The sequence below is a fragment of the Callorhinchus milii genome, unplaced genomic scaffold (assembly GCF_018977255.1).
Source record: "Callorhinchus milii isolate IMCB2004 unplaced genomic scaffold, IMCB_Cmil_1.0 Scaffold1, whole genome shotgun sequence".
NCBI classification, from domain to species: domain Eukaryota; kingdom Metazoa; phylum Chordata; class Chondrichthyes; order Chimaeriformes; family Callorhinchidae; genus Callorhinchus; species Callorhinchus milii.
This window is the reverse complement of record NW_024704742.1, coordinates 5449957-5469284: the sequence shown is the minus strand read 5'-3', so window position 1 is coordinate 5469284 and position 19328 is coordinate 5449957. Positions and strand designations below refer to the sequence as shown.

General features: G+C 42.1%; 1 protein-coding gene across 1 annotated transcript in view; it reads right to left on the bottom strand.

Moving 5' to 3' along the window:
- Nucleotides 1-13967, bottom strand: part of LOC103182164 (FERM and PDZ domain-containing protein 1) — a 29332-nt gene extending 15365 nt beyond the window's left edge. Inside the window, exons 1-8 of the mRNA XM_042337842.1 lie at nucleotides 13867-13967; nucleotides 11654-11808; nucleotides 9814-9916; nucleotides 8856-8901; nucleotides 7866-7970; nucleotides 7098-7193; nucleotides 4349-4474; nucleotides 2569-2688 (exon numbers count right to left, since the gene is read on the bottom strand). Coding sequence (XP_042193776.1) covers nucleotides 2569-2688; nucleotides 4349-4474; nucleotides 7098-7193; nucleotides 7866-7970; nucleotides 8856-8901; nucleotides 9814-9916; nucleotides 11654-11808; nucleotides 13867-13967 — 852 coding nt within the window. The remainder of the gene's footprint in view (nucleotides 1-2568; nucleotides 2689-4348; nucleotides 4475-7097; nucleotides 7194-7865; nucleotides 7971-8855; nucleotides 8902-9813; nucleotides 9917-11653; nucleotides 11809-13866) is intronic.
- Nucleotides 13968-19328: the final 5361 nt, after the last annotated feature.

Here is a 19328-nt window from a genome sequence, read left to right as displayed (position 1 = left end):
AGTAGGGGAACATCGAGTCCTGGACGAGAGACAACTTTCTTCAGCTCAACGTGCGAAAAACCGAGGCCCTCCTGATTGGCTCACGTCAGCGCCTCCGCACCTCAGGCGCTGACACCATCAGCATCCAAGGCTGCACTCTCCACCTCGCAAAGCAGTCAGGAACCTCGGCGTTTTGTTCGACCCTGAGCTGTCCTTTCTCCCTCACATCCGCACCACAACTGGCACCGCCTTCCATCACCTCCGGAACATCGCCAGACTACGGCATTACCTCACCCCTCACGCTGCTGAAACCCTGGTTCACGCCTTTGTCACCTCAAGGCTGGACTATGGGAACTCTCTCCTCGCCGGCCTTCCCGCCACCTCCCTCCACACTGCAGGTCATCCAGAACTCTGCAGCTCGTGTACTGTCCCGCACCAGGCTTCGGGACCACATCACTCCCACCCTCGCTCGCCTCCACTGGCTCCCCATCCCCCAGAGGATTGATTTCAAGATCCTCATCCTCACCTACAAGGCCATTCATGGCCTTGCTCCCTCCTACCTCTCCAACCTTCTATCCCCCTACCTACCTGCCCGTACCCTCCGTTCCTCTGGCTCCGGTCTGCTCCACGTCCCCCGCCCCAACCGCCCTACCATCGGTGGTCGGGCCTTCAGCCTCTCAGCCCCCAGGCTCTGGAACTCCATCCCCCAGTGCCTTCGCCGCTTCTTCCCTTTCCTCCTTCAAGGCCGATCTCAAAACCTTTCTCTTTGACCGTGCCTTCAGCTCCCCTCTCGACTCTCTTCCTCCTCCTCGCTCCCTCCCTTCCCTCCCCTCACCCTGACCATTTCCCCCCTCCTCGCTCCCTCCCTCCCCTCCCCTCACCCTGACCATTTCCCCCCAATGCTCGGGTCATGACCCAACTGTGCAGCACCTTGGGACGTCCTCCTGACGTGAAAGGCGCTTTATAAATGGAATCTTGTTGTTGTTGTTGTTGTATATTATAAACGTTTTATAAGTCATTCATAGAAACACGGGTTAGGCCAATCATCCCCTCGAGCCTGTTCCACCATTCTATAAGATCATGGTTGATCTGTACCTCAACTCCAGTTATCTACCCTTGCACTGTATCCCTTGATACCCTGAGCCATCAAATATCTGTCCACCTCAGTCTTGAAGATGTGAATGGATCCAGCATCCACAGTCTTTTGGGGGAGAGAGTTCTCGATTTCCACTACCTTTTGGGTGAAAAGCTGCCTCTTGATTTCCCTCCTAAATGGCTCAGCTCTAATTTTAAGATGATGCCACCTTATTCCCCCACCAGAGGAAATAGTTTCTCTGTATCTACCCTATCGAATACCTTTATCATTTTCAAAACATCAATGTGATCACCTCTCAACCTTCTAAACTCAAGGGAACCAAGTTTATGCAACATGTCCTCATGATTTAACCCTTTAAGCCCTGGTATCATTCTGGTAAATGCCTTGCACCCCGTCTCCAGGGCCAATATATCGTTCCTGAGATGCAATGCCCAAAGCTAAACGCAGTACTCCAGTTGGGTCTGACCAAGGCTCCATAGAATTGAATCATCATTTCCTTTCCTTTATATTCAAGGTTCCTCAATATCAAATATATTACAATAAAACTACAGAGCAACTTCGTTATAACACAATCCTCTGAGTTCAATTTCTCAGAGGCATTGACATAAGCAAAATGTGAAAAATCCAGGTTATTTGTCGCTACTGAGACACCACTTCCTTATTCAACGGTTATTCATCCTTTCAGAAGACTGTGTTGAGGTTGTGATGACACCGGGTGAGAATGCTACCAACTAATCTACTGGTTGGTCAATTGGCTTTTTCATGTTCCACCCTGACTGATGTTGCTCATGACAATATGCTTATGAATTTGGGGTCAGTGTAAATAGTTTTTGAAAGTGTGAAACATGGACTTTTTGATGGGACCCGTTGGATCCAGGTACACGGTCTCAAAATATTTTACAAATTAGTGAATGCAGTAGTAAACCGTTAGATCTCTGACCATGGTTCCCCCGATTGTAAATTATTGACGTGGCAAATAGTATTTTCATCGCTGTTAATAAACCCCAATCAAAGCTACCCCGATGTGTGGCAAATCCCAGCTGTTTGCAGCCTTTCCTAATTCCTTTCAAGTAACATATTCATATTCCTCTGATATGCAAATCCAGCTTCGTATTGTTTTCTCCTAAGTCTTACTTAGCATTACAATAGATTTCTATTTATATCAGTATACACAGTCAGCAACGTTATTAAAAGTTTGAAGCGCCTTTGAGGAACAAGGCATAGCTTTCATACAGCTTGGAGTCCTGTAGCTTTGTGGTTAGAGCACTCCGAAATTAAGTGCAAATTATGTTTTGCACAGAAAACGATGCTAAGGCAATGCATGGAGCATCTTCAAAAAGTAACTGGGCAGAATTGAATGCACACCTATAGTCAAAACAATTGTTCTTTTAGTGAAGGAATACAAAATTGTGCGTGAAGAAATCCCTTGCTCTAGAAAATGCTTTCATCATTGTAAAATAGCAACACACAGTGTCTGATAATAATTTAGGTACCTGTTTGTAGAGGTATTCAAATGCAACTGGATCATCTCGAAGAAGGTCCAGGGGGTCTTTGGGAAGAAAACAAACTCTGAAGAGACATTTGTAGTCATGGGGTTCCCGTTTTTCCACCACCTGTAAATAATAGCAGTTACATCAATAATCAATCTATTATTAATGTGCTTAACATCCTTAAAGGATAAGAAAATCATCTGGAAAAAAACTGTCTTAGAGTGAATATTTTGAGGTATGGGAGATGTCTCTCATTATTTCCACTGATTTCTTCCAAGCAGACATTTCCGAGTCTGCGAAAAGAGAGATACTTTAATGATTTCCCATAACAGCTAAAGGTTTTTCACAGTGGGGTTGACTTTATACTGATCTCCAAAACAAGCAATTGTTTCACCGTATCGTTGTAATCCCATTCTAATGTTCAGTCAAGCAACGGAGTGGAAATTTGTAGGTAGTGCTAACCATGTGCAAAGTAGAATGTAAATTACAGTTGGCAATAATTCTGTAATGAACAATGAATAATTACACAATTACAGAATTGACTGAAATCCATTGCATTGGATCAACTAGTGACTATCCTCCTTAGAAGGGAAGTAAGTGCGGTCTCCTTGGACCTCAGTTGGCTCAATGTGTGTACCCATACCTATTTGTGTATTGGGGGAGAAATACGTGAGGTTGTCGCTGAGCTGGCTGGCTCCAAGGTAACTTGTTGGGCAACAGAATGTCAGAATCGTGTCAACCCACTTTGGCCTCTCAGCAGTTTGGTTCCTGATCCAGGCTCCAGGGCACGGCTGATGACAGGCCAGCCAGCCTGGCTCGTCAGCAAGGCTCGGGAGCAAGAATTCTTCCCACACAGCTCCTGCCTTTCTGTCCCGGCTCTCCGGAACTCTATCCTGGAGTCCCTCCAACTTACTCCCAACCTCCCCCTCTTTCAAGACGTGATAAAGCGCTATATCAAATGCGATGATCATTATTATTATTATTACTCCACTATTTAATTAATGCATGGCAGCGCTTTGGGGGTGTAAATTGAGATGTTTCTACATGGATTTCTTAAGGAATCCCATTAGAATTCCTACCACGAGAACTCCACTTTAGAGGTCAATGGTGTTGCAGTGGAGTTTCCTCATATGAGAGCGTGTTTTTTTCCAGTTACTGAAAAAATCTCCATTCGCACAACTTGAATTAATTACGAAGGAATCCCCTCAAGAAGTCTCACAAATCGGATATTTTTTTTCTACTCTAACATGGAGGGAGACATCTCAAAGGCGTGATTACGTGCTATATCAAATGTAAGGATTATTATTATTATTACAATTACATCCCCTTGTGTGAAGAAATGTTTTCCTGGATTTGCTTTTGCATGCTTGGCTTTGAACTTCAAATTTATCTTTTGTTCCTGATTTCCCTGCTGATTTCCCTGTCCTGGGAGTTGTCTGAACTGCCTTGATGTTTTGGAAGATGTTTAGGAGAGAAGTAAAGCAGTTTTGCCACCAGGACACAGGAATATCTTATGTTCACTCCCTTCCGCAGCTAATCTCTTGATGTCAGTGCTCAGCCTCGTTGACAAAAGCAAGAACAAAAAGGAGATGGCAAATGGACCTCTTCAGAAGGTTGGAAGGGGGAATACAAGGAAGTACACACGGTTGAGCTGAATATATTTATTTAAAGCATTTAAAGTGTACATTCATTATAAAGGATTCGTATTGTAGTAATACAGCACAACACAATCCATGCACAAAGCAAACACACGTACACTGAACATAGCGTAGGCTCTTCTTACCTGCTCAATGATCTCATCTTCATGTAGGAGATACACCTTGGAGGTGCTGTACTGTTCCTTCAGGACTAGAGCAAAGTGTTCAATGCAACGGATGGACAGCTTTTGTTTCAGAGTTAGAATAATATCCTGTAAATTCAAAATAGAAAGTTTAAACTATCATCTTCCTGGATTTTTTTTAAGAAGATTTTTATTTTATCCAAAAGAGACCTCTGATACTCTAATTATAAAGGGGCTAATTTTAGTAGGTTAACACTAATCCTACTGCTAACAATCTCCTAGCTTTATCCCATGTAACATGTAGGAGATAAGACACAAAGAAAGATTCAAGTAATGATCTTTCGCCTCCGAGATCTCAGTACAAATCCACCCGAGACTCATGGGTTGAAGTTCTCTGTGTGACAAATTTTAAGGCGCATATGTGTCATGAGAACATAACAACATAAGAATTTTCTAGGAGAAAGAAGACCAAAGTCCATCTAGTTCGCCTTCCACCATCCTGGCAGTCGCTTGACATGTGGTATCCCAAACTATATACTGTATCCCGAGATATTATTTTCCAGCAGAAATCTATCTAATTTGTTCTTAAAACAAACAAGAATTTCTGCTTCCACTGTCTCCCTTGAGAGCCTGTTCCACAAGTTCACTCCTTGCAGATTTGTTCTGAATTTACCGCCCTTCAATCGCAGGCCTTATCCTCTGGTTCGACTCTTCTATACAAGATAAAACAACTTATCAGGGTCTACATGATTGAGTCCTTTCAGAATCTTAAAGACTATAATCATATCATGCCTCAACCTTCTCTACTCGAGCGTGAATATGCCCAGTTTATCTAATCAATTCTCATAGTCCAGTCCTCCATCCTCTCAATCATTTTGGTTGCCCTCCTCTGTACCCTCTTATTCGCTGCAATATCCTTTTTACATTGTGGTGACCAGAACTGCCCACATTATTCCAATTGCGGTCACACCAATGTATTTCCCCACTGCTCTATTTTGGCCCAATATTGGCCTTTTAATACAACTCAGCATCTGGTTTGCCTTATTCACTGCTACCAAGCACTGTTGAGATAGCTTCAATTTATTGTCAATCAGGATCCCCAAGTCCATTTCAGTTTCCATACAGATTATTTTCTTCCCATTTAAATAATAGTTGCTTCCTGGATTTTTTGTCCCCATGCATTTCTCTAGTTTGAATTTCATCTGCATCGACCTGCCCAATTCCCAAGTATGTTCAAGTCTGAAATATCTGAAATGAGGTTCAGCGGTTCTAGTCCCACTCAATAGCTGTGAATCCACAGCTCAAATCCCTCCAGAATCCAGCTAGCGATCTTACTCAGAGAGGCTACAGGGGTTGTTGGGTGGAAAAGAAATCATTCAAACTGGTGCAATAGGGAGACACTATGATTTATATAAATAAAACAACAGTGAAGCAAAATCCAAAGGAGCATCTTCCCCCAGTAGAGTCTCCAGCCTTTAATATATGAAAATACTCAACCTAATATCTGCTGTCGATAGATTCATGAGCACATTTACCTTTCACAATACCTGACATCTCTCCGAGTTATGTCAATGTCCAAATGTTCCTAAAAGCTTTTCTTTTAATAATGTGCATTAGCTTGCAAAACTATAACAGCATCTGCAGAGTTCTTTTCTTTCATTTAAAATATATGAGTCTCTGTAAAGGCCAGTTGAGCTGAGTGTTGGGTTTAGGCACTCAAGCTCATTCCTAGTCAATATCACTTTATCCACTCGCAGAACAAATTGATAACCTGTCAGATGCCGATCTCAAAATTGGAGCTGAAAACAAGCTCACTGACAAAGGACGATTCTGATCTGGACGATCTCTTCAGAAAACACTTGCTCCCCCCCATGCAGTCTCGTGTTTGCTTCAGTTTGGATCCCTTCGGTTTATTTTCCTATCTGTCTGAGCGCATTTAGTCTTAAGATGACAATCCAATGCAGTGCTGGGAGTATATGGTTGAAGTGCATTGCTGAAGTGCTGCCCTTCAGGTGTGACATTAAACCAAAGTCCTGTCTGTTCAGGTGGACCTTAAACATTCAATGACTCTATTTGAAAATAGAAGGGAGTTTATCCTGTGTTCCAGCCAACAATCCTCCAAATAAAACTGGTCATTGACTCATGCTGTTTGTGGCTAATTGTCTGCTGCATTCATAGAATGATAGAATTATACAGCACAGAAGGAGGCCATTCGGCCCAGGAGTTTGGACAGTTTGAAGCTCAAAGCTCAATATTCAGTGTCAGCATTTCCACCTGAACAACAGCCACAGGTAAGAATACAAATGAATCGGGGCCGGGCATTTTGTCTGATTTACCCGGCATCCAAGGTTAACCAGTGTCCGGCTAAAGTGGCTTCTACTGTATTTGGAAGAAGTAAATCCTATAGGTTTCCTGGCTGTGCCTCAGGCTGACCTGTTGGAACTCCGTTTGGATATCAATCTCAGTTTAAAATTTTGTGAAGTGGATTGTGGCCGTTGAGTGCCAGGAGGAGGTTTGGTGTCTGAATAGATTTCCTCAGCTTCCTGGAAGAGCCACTATTCACAATCTCACCAATTAGACCCTTGTGTGTCATTCTTGCTCCTCCATTTTATTGACAAGGGTACGGAAATTTCTTGTTGAAGTCATTGGGTTGTTTCACTGGTGAATCAATAAAACAGGAGGACTATTTGTGGGGGAGAAATTAGCAAAGGTTTAATGCACAGTCTGAAGTAAGTGAAAACATTTTTACTACCTTCACAGTCGTATTGCTATCGTATTTAAATGCTTTCGTCTGTCCATTTTCCAAATACAGCTTGAGAACATTGGGCATAAAAATCAACGAGTTGCCCTGTGTGGGAGAAAAAGACAAGAGTTTGTTTAAAAGACGGAGCACACGTATTGTTAGATCATTCTATTCTCAAACTTTCCGCCTCTGCCACATTTGTTTAGAACCATCTTCCTCGTCTCACTGTTACTCTAACCATGAATGCCTGTCAGATTTCCTCAGCTTTGTACATTTCAACTGAAATAGGTTGCAGTGAATGGAAGGTCACAACAAATATAATAAAATGGCATTCACCAGCATTCAGTCAAGCCACACAGAGCAGCGAGGGTCCCAGAGATGATCCAACGGCTGTGCTGATCAGCCGTGTCGAGTAAGGAAAGTTGCCCAAGGTTTCGCCCTACCGGGAATCAAACCCAGGTCTCTCGCTTGCGAGGCGAGCTCTCTAACCACTGAGCTACAGGACTCCACAACAGGACTGTTGTTGTGTTCTGTGCCTCTGAATCTCCTCAGCTGCAATATTCCCAGCACGTCGTGAAGCTTCTTTGGGCAGCGACATCACACCATTGAAGTGTGTCACAATAGCCAACTCTCGACCTCCTCGGCATCTCTACACCCCCAGTGCAAAAGCTTTACAGTTCAAGTGCAAGAGCCTCATGTCCGACTTCTGAGTACGAGTTTTCATTGACCTGATCACAATAGTTTAGTTGTGGCGGCTTTAAGCAGTCCGGTACCAACCTGCGTGTGGCCGTTAACCATCACTTCCTCAGCAAAGCGAACTTTGACAGGGTTACTCTTCAGCCTTGCCCGCTTTTCCTCAGTAAGAAAAGATGACTTGGGGCCCTGAAAATAGACATAAAGCACAATGTCAAATGGTGATTTCACTGAAACTACGGTTCTAATTGTGGCGTGCTATGTAACGGAACAGACTGTATTTGCAGAACTACATTCCTAATCTTTCCAACACAGAATAATGTATCTGCCCTTTGCCCTGTCATTTTGCTCCGATTATGCTAACTGTGAGGTGGTCGGAAGTTCCCGATTTAAGTTTATAGCGTTGACATAATTGGTCTATGGGCACAGGAGAAGCCAAGTTAGTCTGTTGAACCAGTTTCCCAGTCCATTAAATCAGGCAATAACGTTTAACACCGTTTCCCCACCTTTTCTCTTGTAAACATTCCCAATCTACAATGCATATCGCAACCCTTTTCGTGAACAAATGCTTTCTGATCTCATTCTAACCATTTGGGTCTAATTCTAAGGTTATCACCGCTACTTTTTGGACCTGGTTAGTCGAGTGAAGAGTTGTGTCTTATCTAGTTTGTCAATTTCCCTTGTTATTTTGAATGACTCTATCAGGTCACAAGTTAACAAATGGCTGTCATGTTTGTGTACAAAATACACAGTCACTACATTTTACAGTAAATCCTGTGAAGCACTTTGGGACATGTCATGTGACAAGGCGCAAGGGTACATCAAACATGAGGATTATTATTGTTAACCTTTTCAGCTGTAAGTAACAGAACCCAAGTGTACCCAGCGTTTCATCATAACTAAACCCATTCATCTCAGGTCTCAATGGTCACCTGCCACTCAGATCATTATAACGGCAGATTAGGCCCATTTTCAGACCCGTCGATATTCCTGTGCAGTTCAAGGGCTTAGTATCTGACTTCATGCACTACAACATTATCACCAATGAATAAGAATAAGACGGGTGGTACTCACAGTGGTATATCGCAATACAGTGACTGCAAGAGAGTTACCACATTCACTGCAATAAACAATAGAATATAAGAATACAGAAACAAGACAGCTATTTGTCCGACGCAGCTCATTTGATCCATCGCCACCACCCACTCAGACAGGTTCACCGCCTCTTGTCCTCCTGCCTCTCCCATGTAAGTCTGCTTCCCAGGGATCTGCAATCTGCATACTTTATGAATGCTTCAACTGCTTTCGTATTCCCCATTCTTGCATTAACTTGTTCCACTAGTTAACAGTTCTCAGGTTAAGGCAGTTACTCTTAGTCAAACTATAATGATGTCTGCATAGCTTTCCAGTAAAAATCACTGGTGCGTTTTATAGTACTTATACAAATAGGGCTGTCCAACCCAATGACAACATGTCTACAACTCCAAGCATCATCAATAAGCCAAACAGTTTGGTCAGCCATCAGATTACTGGATTTCTCTAGTGACAGATCAAACAGTCTAACTCAAAGCCAGTTAGCCCTAGCAAAACTATTTACCTCCCCATAGATATCATTGTTTTTAACCATGGAAATTGTATTAGCCTCAAAAAGGCTGAGTGGACACACCTTGGTTCACCCTTAAGGACCACATTGTATTCTTTTTTATTTCAAGAGCGAGTTTTAAAACCAAAGGTCACACAGAGTAATGCTGTTCATCGAACTAACAATTGTTTTCGAAAACCATATTTATGGAATGGAATTTGAGGTGCTATATCACTTGCTGGTTATCTTAGAATATCTTGATAGGACCAGGCAGATTCCGATTAAAACTGGAAAGATAAAGACTCCCAATTTGAATCCCACCAGGACCTTCCTGCACAGCTAGTAATACAGAGTGCCTCATTGTTCCCCAGTTGATTGAGTCGACTTATGAATTTCGTAGTTTTGACAGTCTTTCTCGGTGATTATCAATGGTTATTTTGAGATTGTTACCTGATAATGTTAAATAAGTGTTCTCTTGCAATGTCCTCCACCGGCACATTGTTTATGTTTAGAATCTGATCTCCCGGGAACAGCTTCCCTTCGCCAGGACCATCTAAGACATGGGAGAGATATTGAGATAGCTGGATTGTCAACATTTCACATCTCCTTTCAATACTGTAGTGCTTACGGTCATCTCTCCCACTCCCCACCCGGCTTGAAGTCAGTCACCGCTACTGCTAAGTGCTCTGAGATGTTACCCTGCATGGAGGGCACTATATAAGTGCAAATCGTTGTTGTAGTGCAGCAATCACAAACATTACTAAAATGTGCATATGTTCCTTCTACGCATCAACTATCCAGTCAATAATAAACCCTTTTCAAAATAGAATCCAGGGATTTCTTTAAGCTGATTTTTCAGAAGATTACACACTGGTTTACCTTTTGCAGAGCCACTGAACACTTTGATCGTGCAGGGCTTGAAGTATGTAACGCTGGAAAACATAATAGCCTCACGAGACAGGTCAGATTCAGTGATCATCTCTCCCCGGGCTGAAAACTCAAGGCTTCGGGAATATGCTTTAAACGCTCGGTGAACTCAAAGGGGTTTTTTCTTATCATCAAATCTGTTGCAACTTCTCAGTTGTCCCAGAATAAAGAGAAAAACAATAATAAATTGGTCATTTTCAATCTACGACTGTTTGTGGGACATTGCTGTGCGCAATTGGCTGCTGCGTTCGCCCACAAATATACAGTCAATTCACTTTACAGTGTGTTCTGTGAAGCGCTTTGGGACGTCCTCCCGACGTGAAAAGTGCTATATCAAATGCAGGATTATTATTATTATTATTAGAGGGATAATTTTCACATCACACATCACATTTTAATGCCCTGATTGTGTGGTACTGGTAGAGGTGGGTAAGGGTAGAAAAACAGAAGTCACTTGGCACAAATCGAGTGCTGAAGCATTTGGCTTCCTTAATCAGTGATAAATATGGTGGTGTATTTCTATGGCTGATGAATGTGCTGTCGCTATCTGCCTAAGATCACTTAACAAGGATGGCAATTCCCTGATGAGCCAGATCTGCACTTGCCGATAAATCATGAGTGCTTTGAAGAGATAAAGAGGAAGCATTGACACTGTGTTGTCTGCTTCAACAGTGCTCGCACATGCCAGGAACAAATTTAACAAGTCCCGATCATGGGATTTTGCCATTTGTCTCTTTCCCAGCTGGAAAAACTGCCCCTGGAACCGATCACATGTCAGGGGGTTGTTTTTTTTTCACAAAGTTGTTCCCACCTCAAAAAAGGAGAGTGGAAACAGGAGACAGAAAAGTAACAGGCTTTGAATTTGAGTAAAAAATGCGGGGAAGAAAAATGTGAAAAGAAAAACTATTATTATTATTATTTGATATAGCGCCTTATCACGTCTTCGAGACGTCTCAAAGTGCTTCACAGAATATACTGTAAAGCGAATTGACTGGATATTCTGTGGGCAAAACGCGGCAGCCAATTGCGCACAGCAGCGTCCCCACAAACAGTCGTGGATTGAAGTTACCGATTATTATTATTGTTTTGTTTTTCTTTTCATCTTCCGCTCTGATCTCAAATCCTGGTGTGGAATTTGAACCCGTAACCTCGCTGACACCAGTTAGGAGCATCACTGTGTAGGGTGGGGATGTGGGTGGTAGGGAGGGAGGGAGGGAGGTAGGTAGGAATCAGGTATGGTTTCACGATATAGTGACCCTGCTGGAAAGCAAGTATATAAATGTGTCCATTAGACAACAGATAATACACAAGTGGGTTTGGTGGCTGTGGTTGGCTGCTGTGAACTCCAAAGGTATTTATTTACCTGCAGTGACAGACTTTACACACAGTGGTGTTTCCTCTGTTATAGTAAATCCATACTCCAGCAACGAGTCTTTATAAATCCTCACGGACACTTTCAATGGGAAGCTCGACTGGTTCGTGGTGGTGGCTGAGGCTCCTTCAGTTGTATTTCGATTCCTAAGATGAAAAATAAAATAAAACCTTTTCAATCTTATCTTACCTTCATGTTTTGTCCACACAGGATCTAGTAGCTTCGAGTCGGGACTTTCTGCGATCATCTGATAATAATGCTCCAAGTTAGAAAGTTTCAGGAGCAACAAGTCTTGCCTCCCTATCCATGTTGGGTGATAGCTGGTCAGAGATGGTCCCCAGACTGAGAACTGACACCACATCACAGCTACCACAACTGTGGCAAGCAGATTGTAGCAATGACAGTAATAACTGTAATAACAAGCAATAACAATCCTTCCTTTTGATGTGGCGCCTTTCACGTCTTGAGGGCATCTGAAAGCGATTCATATGGCAATCATGGTGATCACAGGTATCACAAATGTAAAATAGCGAAGGGGGAAAATGGACACTTTATTGTAGAGAATGTACTTCGTTGTCTATCCATGACTGTTTGTGGGACATTGCTATGCGCAGTTGGCTGCCGCGTTTCACCCACAAAATATACAGTCACTCCACTTTACAGTATATTCTGTGAAGAGCTTTAGACGTCTCGAAGATACAATAAGGTGCTATATCAAATGCAAGGATTATTATTATTATTTAATGCATTTCTTAAAAGAATCATTCAGAGGACTTCAAACCTCTCTCAAGTCAGAATGTATGACTGACTTACTGTTGGATCTCCCTCTGCATCAAAAGGTGGTGCTTCGAGACAGGTCTGTGTTTTGGTGATCAGTAAAGGAAACGGGAATGTTGCGTCGTATGGATTACATTTATGATGGATCTCAGCATCTCAACTTTAGTACATTCAAAATAATATTCAGAATAGGCAAATGAATATTCTTTGATTGCAGGATTACAACACACTGAATTGAAATCTTTCCCCATCTCCTCACCTGAAAGTAAGATTCAGGAGTAAGTTTATTCAATGAATATATTACCTCAGTGTTTATGCACTTGGACAATGCAACTCTACTCCCTGTGACAAATCCTAATCTGGTGTCCACCTGTCATAGATGCTTTGTGGGAGAGATTCCAGGAACCGTGAGATCAAGATTAACGAACAGATAAATATTTCATAAAAGCTTTTAAGACATAACAAAGAAGTGCAATTATTGTTTGCTTGTGGCCAAGCTGAGATCAAAAGACTAACTGGTTAAATGGGTCACACATTTGGAAAATGTTTGGAAAAGAACAGCATTCTTATCGAAGCCATTACACTGGGAGTGAACAGATGGTAGCAGTCTTAAACACTGTACTGTAATGAACAGCCGGCAGATGCCTGACATTTCATGGAACTCCTTTTCTTTGTTTTAGTAAATGTTGCCACACATCAAGGGCCTGGAAGTGGGGCATTTTTATTACTTTTATACTACACCATGATCAAGGACTGCAGGCCTGGTGTGTCTGAGGATGATGTACTCACAATATTCTATTCCCACCATCGCTGATACCCTGAACACTGAATGTGTCTTCCACTTTGTGTATCAGCCATTCTGTGCCGACTCTAGAAGACAATTATTCCCTGTATCTTTCTGAGCTGCATGTTATTGGGTATCCTGGACAGTCATAGTCTGAAACAATACTGCCATGAGCCAGGGTAGGAAGTTCATAGTATTCCCATGGCTTGCAAAATGAATGAAATCACCATGTATGTGGGCAACAGAGAAGTACAAAATCATGATCACCATCTAGTGAAAATGTGTTGTTGATAACGTGTGTGTGTATATAACATACACAGTGTTGTAATGATATAAAAAGGGAATCATCCCTGGTTGTTGTTTAGAGACAATGTCCGACCCTTGTGGATTTCAGCCTGCATTATTCACCAGACTCCAGCTGCTGCCGGATTGTTCCGATGTCAGTGATTAAAGTGATGTAACGCTTTGTGAACTTTAACACGTGGGAAATAAAGGAAAAAGATGAATCGGTTTCCTTATATATCCAATCGTTCACCAAGAAGTAGAACTCTACGTGTTGATACCAGCTCCGGGAGCTTTATTTCAGTAAATAGCAATAAACTTCTATTAAACACCTATTTTAACAGACGAATGGGAATCGCACCTTTGGGAGTTATCTCTTGTAAGTCGGAGCCATTTTGATACCATTTGTTCAACTTTGTGTGATTTGCGAACTTGGACCAAATTAGCCTCTGGTTCTTCCATTTACCTGCAGAGAGTTGAGTAGATGCATTAATTCCGATACTGAACTGTAGAGACAAAAGACTACAATCTAAGAACTGTTATTTTTCATAACAGCAGATTAATCACAATGCACAGAGCACCTGTTTGTGAGCCTAAAAGATAGCACATCACAGTTCACCAGCACAAAGCATTGGTACATTTCACGGTCATTTTTCCAATAGAGTTCTTACCATTGGCGGGCAGGCCTTCTGCCACTCTGCGCGCACCCTCTGGAACTCCACCCCGCAGTCCCTTCCACCTCACCCCTCCCTATGCCTCCTTCAAGATCCGTCTCAACTCCCTTCTCTTTTCGAAAAGTGCCATGGGATCTTCAATGTCAACATGAACGGGCAGACACAGCTTTGGTTTAAACGTTTCATTCAAAAAGATAACACCGCCAGCAACGCAGCACTGCATTGGAGTATCAGCGAGACTGAGTTCAAAATACCTGACTCAGAGACAAAAGTGCTACTAATTGAGCCAGGCTGGTGCACAACTGAGCCAGGATGGTGCACAGCCTGGAAATCGAGAAATCTAAGTGCATTAAACACCCTGTGCAAAGGACGTATTGACTGCGGCAATGATCTGCTGTTTCTGGAAGAGGCCCAGACTTAATGAATACAGGAAACTGATAAGATAGTGATAAGATAGAGGAAAAAGCAACATGGGGAGTGGTGGGGGAGGGTCAAAGGTTGCTTGGCCACAGAATTTCAGAATCGAGTCGATCCTCTGTGGTAGTCTCGGCATTCTGGTTCTTGAGACAATGTTTTGAGAGCAATGTCTGGCAAGCTTAAGAGTATCCAAACCAGACTAAGAGTTCCATATATAATTGCCACCCACACATGGAAATTTCCCTGTATCTGGAACGAAATGCGCATGCTGTCTTGGAAGGACACATCCTGAGAACATAAGGGGCAAATTGGCAAGAGCCAAGGCTTGGAGACATCAGATTATGTCGATGGTACACTGCTGGAGTTTAACCAGTTAAACCAGTGCATGCACAATAATCCAAGATGCTGCTGTTGACAGACCAGCCAGCCTGGCAATGTCTCTAGGGGTAGACCTTGGGCAGGCAGGTGCAGGGCATTGCTAACGACAGACTAGCCAGTCTGACTCATCAGCAGGACCTGGAGGGACAGATCAGTCTGCGGGGCCAGGGATTCTTCTCACACAGCTCTTGTCTACCCTGCAAGCCAAAGACCCCTTTGGAAGGCACTGTAGGTGGCAGTGCCAATGAAATCTTTCAGAATGGTAACTGCTGAGAAAGGAAATAATAATAAATAAATGACAAAGGTGGGATCTAAATTGCAAAATTCACGCACAGATTTGTAAATAGTGAGTCTGAACCTCCGCTCAGTGCTGATTCCTGCCCCAATCATGATGAGAATGACATCTGATTGATACACCTGCAAGATTCGCTATTTACAAATAATCCCATAATATAGGCCCAAACTCCCAAGGATTTTTACTAAGAAAGACTTGTCATGACACTTCCAGCTCATGCATTGAGCTGGTAGAAATTGAGATCGCTCAAAATGTATCCATCAATCCGTGAAGTGAGGTAGACATTAAAGATCGCATTGCAGTATTCATAAAGAGAAGGGAATATCTCCTGGTATCCTGACCATTGGGATATCCTCCTGACATTGAAAGGTTCTATATCAAATGTTAGCATTATTATTTTGATATTATTAACAATGGGAGCATCAGCAGCACCAGAGCATAGAATAGGTACCAAAAGTTAGGTACCAAAATATATATATATGTATAAGATGGAGAAATCAAGCTCTAAACCAAAGTATGGATTTATTTAGTCACTTAAGTTGTTGCTGTGCCGCAAACGTACCCTTGCAGTGTTGGCATCATTGTGCTGATGACCAAATGCACACAACGCACTTGAACAGTCCATCACAGAGTTACACAACTAAATGTAGATTGCATAACAATAGGAAATGAAGGGAAGAGCATTAGATGGTTCCATAAATCTTAATGAGCTGTTAATGCTCCAGGAGATAGTTACTGCATTAAGTGGCGACAAATTGTATTACAGCGAAAAATGTAATGGTCTCACAAATCTATTAAATCAACAATTATCACTTTAGTCGGCTGAAGAACAACATAGAGAATCCAGAAGAAACAATACATTTTAACTTTTCAACTTCAGTGGCATTTACCTACAAAAATACACGTTTTTTACACATTGACATGTCATCCTGACATAAAAGTTGGGATATAAATGTAAACTGTATACTATTATAACTACTGTAATGTTGCTCTTCGGTGTACTATATTTACGGGTCCTCCTTAATAGCTACTATTGTGCATTGGGGATTTACAGTAAAATATATGTAATACGGCACAGAGGATGTGAAATGACAAACTTTCAATCCCCACATCTTGGCCGCCCTCTAAAATAGCTCATCGCTGATTCCGAGACACAAAGACCATGTACAATTCATAATACTCACCACACACAGTTATATTACTCGCTCTATCGCTTTGTAACAGCGAAAATGGGTTGCTGAAACTCTACTCAGTACTCGTGTTGCCCAGCTTCTTCAGATTCATTACTTCACTTTACATTCACTAACTTTATCCATGTTTTTTTCCAACAAAGCGGTTCATGATTGAGCTCGGTTGTTGTGGAGAAAGGACCAGACCTCGGTTCCTCCTTCAGAAATCAAAGAGACAAAGGACAAGGTGGGGAACAAGTGTGAACAGACTGGTCTGTCAATACACTAACTGGGTGAAGTCTATTGGAAGTTGGAGTACGAACTTGGAAGCTACAAAGTTCAGTATAGGAAGTGTGCTCTACCTTTTACAATAGCACTGTGATGAATCAACCTGCAGTGTGTGTGTGATTTACCCTTGGCTGGAGATCACCCACTAATCACGTCAGATGAATAACGTGTAGCAATGGAATTAGGTGGACATTTTTGTGTGAATGACATCAGGGAACAGTTATTTTAATGATCTAAATGTTGAAGAATAATTTGCCATGTCTTGCATTTTCTAACAGTGGGTGGCTCGAAGTTTTGCTCCATTAGAGTCAGCAAAAAAGATTGGTGGGCTATTAGGATTTCATCCAGACTGCTAAGGTACATATCATAACCAGCACACAGGATGCGCTGGTCAGAACCTTTGCCTTTAGTCGAGGGCTCAGCTGACATGAAACTACAACAGGAGCCATTACAACAAGATCATCAATCTGCAAGAGTCCATGAGAATGTCGGTCACGAAGATCCAGAACTACACCTCTAAGAGGAGGTCTTGGCAGTGACAAGAGCACAGGGTGTAATGGTCATCAAGGGAAACTGAATTTTAAAAAATCCTGATCTAGTCTAACGTAAGCTCAACTGAACGGATTTGTGATATTTACATAAAAATAACCAGAGCCATCACTACAGGATGATTCTTGTTTACAATGAACAGAACAGGAGGAACAAGAACATTCACTATAATATAAGAAGGCAATGTAAACCTAAAAGGACTCAGGTAAGTATATTTTAAAATCCTTTAGTAGTCATTCGCTAGTTCACAGTCTAATATACAAGCTATGTAAGAGAAGCAGTCCCTGCACTAAAGTATTCCTGATGGTTCTCTGTACAAGATCAAATTCCAAATACCGCAATACTCTGTTCCACCATTACTGGCCGCGCTTTCAGCCACTACCCAGCGTGAGAGACGCTACATAAATGCAAGTTGTTGTCGTTGATGTTATTGTTGCAATAAAGTCCAAGAGTAAATGTTCTACGTCCCTGAAGTTCTCTGTTTATATGTCAAAAGATGAAACTTTTGCAATAATGCTCACATATTTTCCTTTTAAAACCATTTCTCTCCAGCAGATAAATGAGTCATTCATTTCATGGCCATTTGCAGGATTCCGCTGTGTGCAAATTGGCAGCCACGTTTGCCTATAAAACACTCAATCACCACGCTTGACCTGTAAAGAGCATTGCGACATTTCAAGAAGTGTTAAAAGATAGTAAGGCAGGTTTCTTGAAGCAGTAATAAGGGGCACTGTAAAGATAACAACTTTGGCGTGTGTGTATGTGTATGTACGTGCGGTGGGTATGCGTGTGCGTTTATAATGAGATTTCCATCTTTTAACATATCCCAATATTATCTTTCTTATGATAGAACGAACTACAGATGAAGTATGTGAACATAAAGAAGAGCATGCAATGGGATAAGGTCACACAAAGATCTCCTTTCATGGATTCTATCCAATCATATTAATCTCCTGAGAAAAGGCTTCTCTCTGTCACATTGTGTAAATTATGCAACATCCAAAATACTGGTCTAACCTTAGACCCTACATGTTTAATGTGTCAACTAGTCACTGGGCATTTCAAATTCTAAACGGCTTACTAAAATAAGTCTAATCTTTATTCCTTCAGCCCATATGCTTCCTAATCCAGTGGCCTACAAAATCAAATGCCTGAAATGCAATACGAGAAGCAAGTTATTTACCTTAACCCAACTCTGTATCATCTCTCTGCACGCGCTGAAACATTTTGAGATTGCACCCTTCTCTCCTGAAAACAATGGCGTTCAATAAAGACACAGCCCAGTATTGGCAAGGTCATGTCATTGGAAGCAATGGGATGAAAACATGACGAATTGGTGACATTTCAGTAGGTAATTGACCGTTTTCAAATTAGATTTGAGATTTCCGCGCTCACAAAAATAGATCACAAAAACACCAATTGGTCTGGGTGAAGAAGACCATTCGACCCATCCAATCTCATCCTTTCTGAACACCCACCGTACCGTCCCCCCCCCCACCATCATTGCCTCAAATTGCTGTTCGAATGACACCTGTGTCCTGGCTTCTACCACCTTTTCTGGCAACCTGTTCTAGTCATTAGAGAATGGTGCGTTCGTGTGCTAATAACAGCATATAATAATAATAATAATAATCCTTGCATTTCATAATAGCACCTTATCACACCATCGAAACAGTTCAAAGCGCTTCACAGGATGTTTCCTGTGAAGTGCGGTGACTGTGTATTTAAAAACAAATGCATTAGCTGTTTTTTTGCACACGGTAATTAATGTGCCACAAACATTCACCCGCATATTGCTCCAGCATTCAAATACTGCCTCTGGAGTGAAGAAAAGAGTATTCTTGGCCTGTTGGCTCCTCTCTAAGATTTGGGGAACAGTGTTTAAAAAAGCCCTCTTGGATCAAGCCATAGAGTCTATACAGCAGCACAGTGGGGAATGGTTTACCGAAACCAGTAAATACAACAACAAGATTCCATTTGTAGAGCGCCTTTCATGTCGGGAGGACGTCCCAAGGCGCTGTACAATTGGGTCAGGACCCGAGCAGTGGGGATA